This window comes from Andrographis paniculata, unplaced genomic scaffold (assembly GCF_009805555.1).
Source record: "Andrographis paniculata isolate CXL003 unplaced genomic scaffold, ASM980555v1 Contig86END, whole genome shotgun sequence".
NCBI classification, from domain to species: domain Eukaryota; kingdom Viridiplantae; phylum Streptophyta; class Magnoliopsida; order Lamiales; family Acanthaceae; genus Andrographis; species Andrographis paniculata.
Genome location: NW_026137624.1, coordinates 4,413,833 through 4,423,405, shown reverse-complemented (window position 1 = coordinate 4,423,405; position 9,573 = coordinate 4,413,833). Strand labels below are relative to the sequence as shown.

The 9,573-nt window shown below is 32.3% G+C and overlaps 1 protein-coding gene across 5 annotated transcripts; it reads right to left on the bottom strand.

Annotated features, from left to right (window-relative positions):
* Nucleotides 1–616: 616 nt before the first annotated feature.
* On the bottom strand, nucleotides 617–4,778 carry LOC127242001 (BTB/POZ domain-containing protein NPY5-like). Of its 5 annotated transcripts, none has more exons than XM_051261327.1 (5): nucleotides 4,357–4,778; nucleotides 3,479–3,638; nucleotides 2,843–2,912; nucleotides 1,624–2,769; nucleotides 617–1,541 (listed from the first exon to the last, which is right to left on the bottom strand). In XM_051261327.1, exons 2-5 carry the CDS (start codon nucleotides 3,538–3,540, stop codon nucleotides 987–989), a joined length of 1,833 nt encoding a protein of 610 aa, XP_051117284.1. In that variant the 5' UTR covers nucleotides 3,541–3,638; nucleotides 4,357–4,778; the 3' UTR covers nucleotides 617–986. The 5 variants fall into 5 exon arrangements, with proteins under 5 accessions (XP_051117284.1, XP_051117287.1, XP_051117283.1 ...); XM_051261330.1 differs by having other exon boundaries at nucleotides 3,479–3,643; nucleotides 4,372–4,778; XM_051261326.1 differs by having other exon boundaries at nucleotides 3,479–3,643; nucleotides 4,357–4,777.
* Between the last annotated feature and the right edge of the window lie 4,795 nt (nucleotides 4,779–9,573).

Sequence of the window (9,573 nt, the reverse complement as noted above, 5' to 3'; positions counted from 1 at the left end):
AAATGTGTATATATATATTGTTATTTGGATTTGATTGTAGTGTGTTTCATATACACACACACATATATATATATATATATACTAGAGCTGTGATTTATAATGTGAGGAATTTTGATATGTATTGTCAGGAATATATTAGAATTTATTAGATATTTTCATTAACAATGTATACACATATAATACATTTTCATCTATTTTTAAAGATAATGAAAGGACAGCTTTAAAAGAAGCAATAAAACACAAATATGTTTTTGCATTTCTCAGAACCCTTGAAAGTATGAGATAGCAAATAGTCCTGAAAATGTGCTAACAATTTTATTATCTTAAATCAGGTTAGCATTATTTGAATTTATAGGTTAAAACAAATTTTTTAGTATTTTATATTATATTAGATTATTACTATTCGAATCTATTCAGTTTTGTATTGTCTATTTACAAAAAGCTCTTTTATTTCATTATTAATAATAGCAATAATAATATCCTATTTTGATATATATATATATATATATAATCCCTCTCTCCTTCGACCATTTATTCATTTGATCAGTCCATTTTTATTTTTATTTTTTTATAATTGTACTATCTTATTAATATTATAAATATCGATACAAGTTAGTAAATATCAAAATTTAATATTGTAAAGTTTCACTAATTGGGCTTAAAATGTAGTCAGCTAACGACTATTACAACATAGAATTGTAAATAATAATAATAATAAAAGCAAAAAAAAAAGAAAAAAATGACAAAAAGATGAACTAGTAATCAATTAACATACAAACCTCAAAGCAAACTTTCTAATAATTAATTCCTAACAAATTTTCCAATTTCGGAGAAGAACAGCAGCAGCAGGCAGACAGCCATCAATATAACCCGACCCGACCCAACCCAAAACTTTGGCTTTGATTCCAGCCTTCCCCACTGCATGCAACCTAAACCTGCCCGCTCCAATTACCCGGCCCGACCCGATAAACAAGGCCTCTCCTCCCTCACTTGTTCTGCATCAGCTTCTTCTGACCTCTCCCCACCGGCATGTTCTTGCCGGCCACCGCCGCCGCCGTTTCGTCAGCACTGGTCGACGCCGGGCTCTCCGACGTGTCGGAGCCGCTGTTGTTCTCCCCACGATCTTTTCCCGACCAGAGTTTCGACAGCATTTTCTTCACCTTCGTCGGCGTATCCTTCTCCGAGCTCAATCGATTGCCGCCGTCGTTTCCCCGACCTTTGTTCCGCGCCGCCATCTCGCCTTTCGAATCCTTCAGCTCGCCCGACGTCAGGTCCCCGTCCCAATCCTCGTCCGAATTCGTCGTCGCCGACCTCGAGCTCCCGCACGACCCCCCCGGGAGCAACCGGGGGGGCACATTCGGCGTATTATTCCCCGACGATGCCGCCGCTCGAGCTTGCTCGAAGAAAAGAACCTGCACGACGACGCGTAACGGTAGCCTCTCGTTCTGCACGGCGTGCGCGCACGCATCTGGCGAGAGCTTCCGCGAATCCATTAATCGACATATTCTCTTTTTCTCGCTCTTTGTCAGCTCCGGATGTTCCTGTAATAAGCAATCTCGTCAACAACGAACGTAAGAAAAGGAATTGAGAAATAGCTTGGAATCGAATCGAAAAAAAATGAACCTTTAGAAACATGTCGATCGCACGGTAGATTCCGTCGTGACTCGGTCTTGGAAAAGACGAAACCATTTCAGCTAGAGCGACAAATTTCGACAACGGCAAAGATGCATCCCGAGCGGCTTCGGCTAGGTACCCATCGACCAATCTCGCCACCTTAATTTTCGACGCTTCGGGACGATCGCCGCCACCGCCGTCGCCATCGAAACTTTCCTGCGTTACGAACCCCTCGACCATATCGTGCACGACGTCTATATCGTACGGTGTCGCCTCGCCAGTCGGCAACCAAATCAGAAAGTCGCCGATGGTCGCCTCGTCGAGCTGCCGGGAGATTTTTCGGACAAGCTCGTGCCTCCCTGTCTCGCCGCATTCCAAAATCGTCGACGCTTGTAATAGCTTCAGCAAGAAACTACACGGGACCGAACTTTTTTCTCGCGGAAGCAAATACATGATCGTCTCGACCAAGTAACGGAATCTCGCAGCATCGTTACCTTGTATCCCGCCGTCGCCGAAGCCCGGAAGCCTCTTCAACGCATACGCCCGTAACGATTCGCCGACGACTTCGGCGGATACCTTTCCTTTCGACCGTATCGTCGTAATAATCCTCTTATACATATCGATCGGAAGTTCGCAGAGGTCTTCGACCCACCAGTCGGTCGGTACGGTAAGTTGTTTCTTAACGCCGTTCCAATGCGAATCTTCCCCGTTCTCGGACGGGAGCTTCTTCCGATTGTAAGTATAAGACCAGTCGACTTTCGACGGGTCGGTGCAAGCTCGGGAAGCGATCGAATCAATACAGTGGCCGACGATCTTCAGTTCCTCGGACCAAGGGAGAAACGATTTCGTCGTCTGGAGCACGATTATGGAGTCTTTCCAGCTCCGGAAAACGCTCGACGTCAGAAAGACGTCGATTTTGTATATCAGGTTCCCTTTCTCGACGGTCTCGTACATTTCCAGGTATTCCGCTGCGCATCGTGCCGCCACGACGTTGTAAGCGTTGAGAGTCACGACCATACCGTAACAGAATTTGGCGCATATCTCGAATGCAGCGGGTCCACCCGGGATATCGTTTACGGTGACGTCGCTGTCAGCGTCGTCGCTCGAATTGGCAACTAGCTTCTGGAGATGTGGGCTCTTGGAGAGAAGAGGAAACTGTAAAATGATTCATGTCAATACAAAAGTACTAAAAGATTTCGTCGTTTTGAATAAGTCGTAATCGCGATACCTTGTGAAGATAAAATTTGACGTCCCCGACGGTGATGATCATGTCGGTCGCCAAATCTGTCGCTACATACCTACAAAAAATGCGTTCATCTAAAACTTCGAGTGAAAAATAAATGCGCGCAATATGCTCAAATTCGGACATTCTACATTCGAAGATTTAAAGAAAAAGGCATCAAATATGTCGAATTCAATAACATTAAACAACATAAGAACACAATCTATATGTATGTGATCCGCGGCCATAATTCTATCTCAAATTTGGACATTCGAAGCATAGTTTGTGTCCTAAATCTATCGATGTATACACAAAACAAGAAAAACTACATTCTAGATTAATCGAAGTATCGAAGATTTAAAGACAAAAAGGCATCAAATACGCCGAATTCAATAACATAAAACAACGCAAGAACACACACACACACATATATATATCAGCAGCCATAATTCAATCTCAAATTTGGACATTATAAGCATAGTTAATGTCCTAAATCTTTCGATGTATCGAAAGAACTACACAACTAAAAAAAACTACATTCTAGATTAATTAAAGTAACGAAGATTTAACAAAAACAGGCAACAAATGCGTCGAATTCAATACAATAAAGCATCACAAGGCAAATCATAGAGTGTAGCTGACCTGATATTATCCCCTTCAGTCTGAAACTGATCGGGCTTCGATCCTAATTTCATAAACTTCATTTCCAGACACAAATTGTTATTTTTCCAATCTTCAATGGCAACAAAACAACCGAAGTTCGAAGATCAAATATGCTTTTCAAAACACGAATTCTTCTTGGCTTTCCTACACCATAAAAAAAAAAAAAAAAAAAAAAAAAAAAAAAAACAAAAAAACAAAAGTGTTTCAGAAATCAAGAACAACAGGTGTCCACCATTACTCAAAAAGCTTAAACAAATTTCTTACAGAAATTGAAATTGATCAAACCTGTCCAAAGCAAATCACGAATTCCCCAAAACTATACACATCAAGAAGTGCACAAACCAAGAAGTGATAAAAAATTAAAGGCTAATCTAACTATAAATAACCTCGACCCCAAGTCAGGAGGAATCAAACAAAGAAAAATTCCCAAAAATTGAAGATAAACCCTAATGCACAAAATGGCTAACAGCACATATTCAGTAGCCAAGAACCAGCAAGCAATTCCAAAGGCATAAATGGACAAAAATGAAACATCAGTGAAGCAGAAGCAGAAGAAGGAAAAGAAACTTTTGAAAAAAAAAACACACAAAAATACTCCAAAAACACTCACCAAAGATTGGAAGGCACAAAAACTTCCAAGAACATCAAGTCAATGGGAATCAGCCAAAGCTTCTTCACACCCACACCCACACCCAAACCCACCCCCCCACCCTACACGGGGAATCAATGCTCAATTTGGACACTGCACAAACAGTGGAAAAAGAAGACCACTAAATACACACACACACTGTACTATCCCTTTGAGGAACAAAAAAAAAAACATCCAAGCAAGAAAAATCTAAGAAAGAGGGATCCACCTGCAAAATACATACACATCGATCAATCCAGATATGAGAAAGATGAGTTGTCCCTGATCTTTGCCAGCCACCATTGCAACACCATGTTTTCACAAAAAGGCAGAGCTCAGAATGTTCTCAGTCTCATCTAATCTATCCCTTTAGAATCTGCACCACCGCCCCACCACCTATGCATTGCCCTGCCCCCTTTTCTCGCTCTCTCCCTCCTCCCTTTCCTTTCTATACCATGAATCAAACCAATTTCCCATACAAAATATATATATATTATAATTATCAAATTAAAATACTCCCAACACGCAGCAGCTTTACACACACACAAATTAAAACTGCAAAAAAAAAAAAAAGAAAAAAAAATTGAACTTGGCTGACCCACTTTTTGTATAACCCTAATTCTCTTCCGTGGGGGTTGTTCCTTCCTTTCGCTTCTAGCCAAGCAGGACCCCCCAACCCCACCCCACCCCACCTCTCCCTCCTCTATCTTTTCAATCAGTATACTGTTTGGCACGCCAAGCTGACACTGTTCCACACTTTTTATCTCCACACACACATATATAATCTTTTTTTTTTTTCTGCTGGACATTTCGTCGAACAGTACATATGCAATTTCCTCGCCTTCCTTTTTTTCTAACCAGAGAAAACGACTGATCCAACCCTTTTTTAATCACTCTCGTACTTCGATAATAATGGCATCCAACGGTATCCGAAAATTTTAAATTCCGAGAAATTTGATCATAATAATTCATTGGGTAAAGTAAAGATTGTGAATTCTTTTCTGGAGGTGAATAAAAAGTGGAAATGGCAGCAAGGAAAGGAATACAATATTGAGGAATCATATGGGGTCACATGGGTGGTCATGAGTGAGTGACCACCGATGCTTACTTTCATGTATGTTAGGACTCAATCACACACACACTCTCACAAATATATACATACAGATTTTGATTCATTGGTGTAATTATGATTGCTTTTTGATAAAAATCTGTGTAGGGCTAAGATAATGACTAATTTTATATATATATATATATAAAATATAGTTTGTTTTATGAAGATCACAATTGACACTTTTACTATACAATAATGATTCATATATTTGCGTTAGTTATTTTATTTTATTTTTATTTAATGTATTTGAAATTTTAATTATATTTTTATTTTTATTTTTTTCGAAATAATCTAAAAATACATTAAATTGTTCTAGAAAATAATTTAATAAAGTCTAAATTGTTGGTGTCGTATGTTTGGATAGTTGGATTTTACAATAGATTGTAAATGAATGAATTTAAATTATAATTGTTATAATCGAATTTGAATGATATTGTAGTTATAATAAGTATACTTGGTCAGTCTCATTTACTGTGTCTATGTTTCTGTTTTCGTAGGTTTATGTTCTGTTATTTTTCTGATAAAAAATTATACGTTTTAATCTTATTTTAAAATTTTTAATTTTAATCAAACTAATTAGTTATATTAATATAAAATTATTTTTATTATACAATAATTCACTAATATATTTTTATATTATACTCCTCTTAAATTTTTATATCATAAATGAGACACCGTGGCAAAAAAGTACAATTTAATGGCACCAAATACCTTGAAATGACCTTTAAAATATTAAATTAGATTGATAAAACTCATAATTAATTTTTTGGGTTTATTCACTTTATATATATTTTTTTATAAAAGTATTTTTCACGTTAGATATGAAAATCGTGCGAATAATATAATAAATAATATTTTATATTAAATTATTAATTTTCTTTATAAATAAAGTATATATATATTGTATTTTATTTTATTTTTAACATTTATAACAAGACATGCCAAAAAAACAACATTGAGGTTGTAGATTTAAAATCAATTATATTCCCAAACGAAACAAATGAATTTAATAAAGTCATTTTAAATATCTTTAACCCAAATTCCTCGTGACTATCTCTTTATTATTTTTTATATAAACTCTTTTATCATGTAATCTTACTAAAAAAATAATTTAATTTATATTCAATACAAAATTTTATTTTGAAAATATTTAATTAATAATAAAAAAATACTTATATATTATCTTGATTTGTGTTTATGTGTGGGATTTTGGTTTTAGGTTTTAATTTTAAATAGTAAAATTTGAATTAAAATAGTTATTTGGTCGTGTTATAAATATCTATTGATACAATATTTTGAACGTAAAATAAATTTTAATATAATATAATAAATAATTTAAATATTTGATTTTTAATCTTTTGGGGGAAAAAAGCAAAATTGAATAGTAAAACTATAGTAGAAATTCCACAAGAAAATTTGAAAAGTTTGTAGTTAAAAGAAACAAAAGGATATATAATTAAGTGAAAAAAAAAAAAGATATTTATAATAAAATATTTTATTTTATTTTAAAATCTGGATTTCATAAGATATTTATATATACATATATATTATGAATTTATTACAGATAAAATGAATAATTAAAAACAACAGCAGTGATTTTTTTTTTTTTTTTTATCAAATAGTAATATTATTAAGTGAGTATGATTTATATTTGTATTTTTCGTTTGTATATTAGTTACTATGATATTATTTTAAGAAAAATAAGACCATATATTTTATATTTTGACAACATGAATATTGCATAATTTTCGCTTGAAGACATGTCAATCCACTGAATAGAATAAAATCAATTTATAATTTTACCTCAGTCAGTAGTAAATATAATCGTTTATTTTTTGCATGTAAATTTTAAAGTATGTATACTTTTATCAGTAATAGCACAATAGTATGATAAAAATATATTTTACTCTTGTACTCATTTACTTTTTAATAGCATTTTTTGTATATAATATTGTATAAAATATAGAATGATTGTCTACTCAACTAAAAAAATACAATTAAAAATAAAAAACGAATACATTGAGAATGTACAAATGGAGCAAAAGTTTTACTTAAATAAAATGCAAAATTTCACAAAATTCACTTACGGTTTTACGAAAAAATTGCAGTAAATTCTTCATATTTTTAAAATTGCGTCAAACTCTCTTGTGATTTCATAAACTTTGCGTCTCAACCCCCTCAATCATCTTTATTTTACTATTTTTTATCTACACGCGCTCAAACTGCAAATAGGTTTCAAAATTTACATTTCTCAACCCATGAATAATCATGTTATACATTTGTTCACAATCATATTCTGAACACGATCGTGTTTCTGTTCGTACTCGAAATATAACCATGTTATTATCCATGTTTACAACTATATTCTTATTTCTTAATATGGTCATGTTCACAGCCGTGTTTTGAATATGACCATGTTGTAGGTTGTTTTTTTAGTTTTCCAACTCGGCTGTCAGCTAATATAAAACTAAAAATTGATAAATTTTAATTTGAATTAGACCAACGACACATATAGACACATATATTAGATCAACATCTATTATTATTAGTATTATTATTATTATTATTATTATTATTATTATTATTATTATTATTAAATTAGATAGTAGAGCTAAATTGTATAGCTCTCTATCAATCAACGACACATATATTGTCCCGGAAGCGACAACACGTGTGCCATTTTTTTATCTTATCATTTTGGTTAGACCAAAAACATTAATTTATATAAATAAAAAAAATAAAAAAAAATAAACAAAGAGACAATTGGAGGGAAAGTCCCCTTTAACCCTAGTGGACAAATTGTGGCCACATTCCTTTTCTCTTATTCTTTCTCCATCACATGCTGTGTTTAATTTATTTATTTTCAATAATGTCGAAATCTTGCACTATGATTTCTGGTCTACTTTATTAATTTAAGTTTTTATTTTTTTTTTATTTTTCCTCTAAATTTGTGACAGTTTGTCATTTAATTTAAAGAGCATGCAGTGCTTCGATCAAGATGATAAATGGTGAATATAAATAATTAGTTAATTAATTAAAAAAAAAAAAAGACATGAATTTGCATCACGACCTTCACCAAGATTCTGTCTATCATAATTTGTCGGGTTGTTTTTGAGTAGACAATAAAAATAATATATATCTTTAAAGAATTTGTTTGAATGCTGTTTGGAAAGGATTCAATTCTCTGATCTCAGAATAATATACATGATCTACACTATTCTTTTAGCAATTTTAATTTTATATCAATTGTATTTATATATATATAATGTCATTGTTGGGACTAGGTCAACTGAACACTAGTACGATATTGTCCGCTTTAGGCTGAATTCGCACGAATTTATAGGATTTATTTTTGAATATTCTCCTAAAGGCGTTCATTTGGGACTTATAAAGTGTAATTTTCTTCTTCCAATCTAGGACTTGAATTTGCACCACAACAGTCATATTCAATTATTATGTCATTTAAAAAATAACGAAAACAAAACCTATAAAATACAAACACACTAAATTTAAGTGTTTGGTTGGGGGATAAGGTTACATTTAGACAGAAATTTTGGAAGTTTTAAAAAAAATAAATTAAAAATAAAAAGAAAAAAAAAAGTTAATAATTTGTGACATAAAACATATATTTGATTTAATTTTTTTTTTAAAAGATAAAATTTATTGTAGATGAATAATACCAAAAGTTTTTAAAATATTTGTGTAAATTAAGGCTATGTCAAATTAATGGCGGTATACATATATAGCATAACATAACATTGTCATATAAAAACGTTTGTTTTGCATTTTATATATTTTATTGCATTGTAAATATACAAAGGCGGAGCCAGATCGGGATGAGGGGGTTAATTTTTTTCAAACTTCGAAAAGAATATAATCTATTTGTTATTCAATAATTTTATCAATGAAACTATCATATTTTGAAAATCTTGCAAAATATCTACCTACAACAACAATTACATATTACAAGATTAATTTTTGTATTATATAAAATTGATAAATAGTAAAATAAATTATTAAAAAATTGCTCTTTAAAAAAATCATCTCTTATGCATATGATTGGAATTTTTTTGAAGGTTTTTTTTTTTTTAATTACTATGATTTAAATTTTTTATTTTTCAAAATTTAAAATTAAATTTTAAGTTTCTTAAATAAATATTCATAAATTTTTAGCAATTTTTTAACTTATTATTATTATTTTTTTTATAATATATATTATAAAATAAAAATAAAAAATCAAAAGGGGGGGTTGGGGGAAGGAGTCTTGCCCCCACTTACATCCACCTATATATATGCTTATGAATTCAAAACCAATAATATATCCTGTTACGAAAT

Excerpts from the sequence above, each read along its gene's own strand:
- LOC127242001 (XM_051261327.1), bottom strand. The coding sequence starts at position 3,540 with ATGAAGTTTATGAAATTAGGATCGAAGCCCGATCAGTTTCAGACTGAA. Across the intron at positions 2,770-2,842 it reads TCAAATTTTATCTTCACAAG|TTTCCTCTTCTCTCCAAGAG; the intron begins GTATCGCGATTA and ends ATCATTTTACAG. Across the intron at positions 1,542-1,623 it reads CGATCGACATGTTTCTAAAG|GAACATCCGGAGCTGACAAA; the intron begins GTTCATTTTTTT and ends TGCTTATTACAG.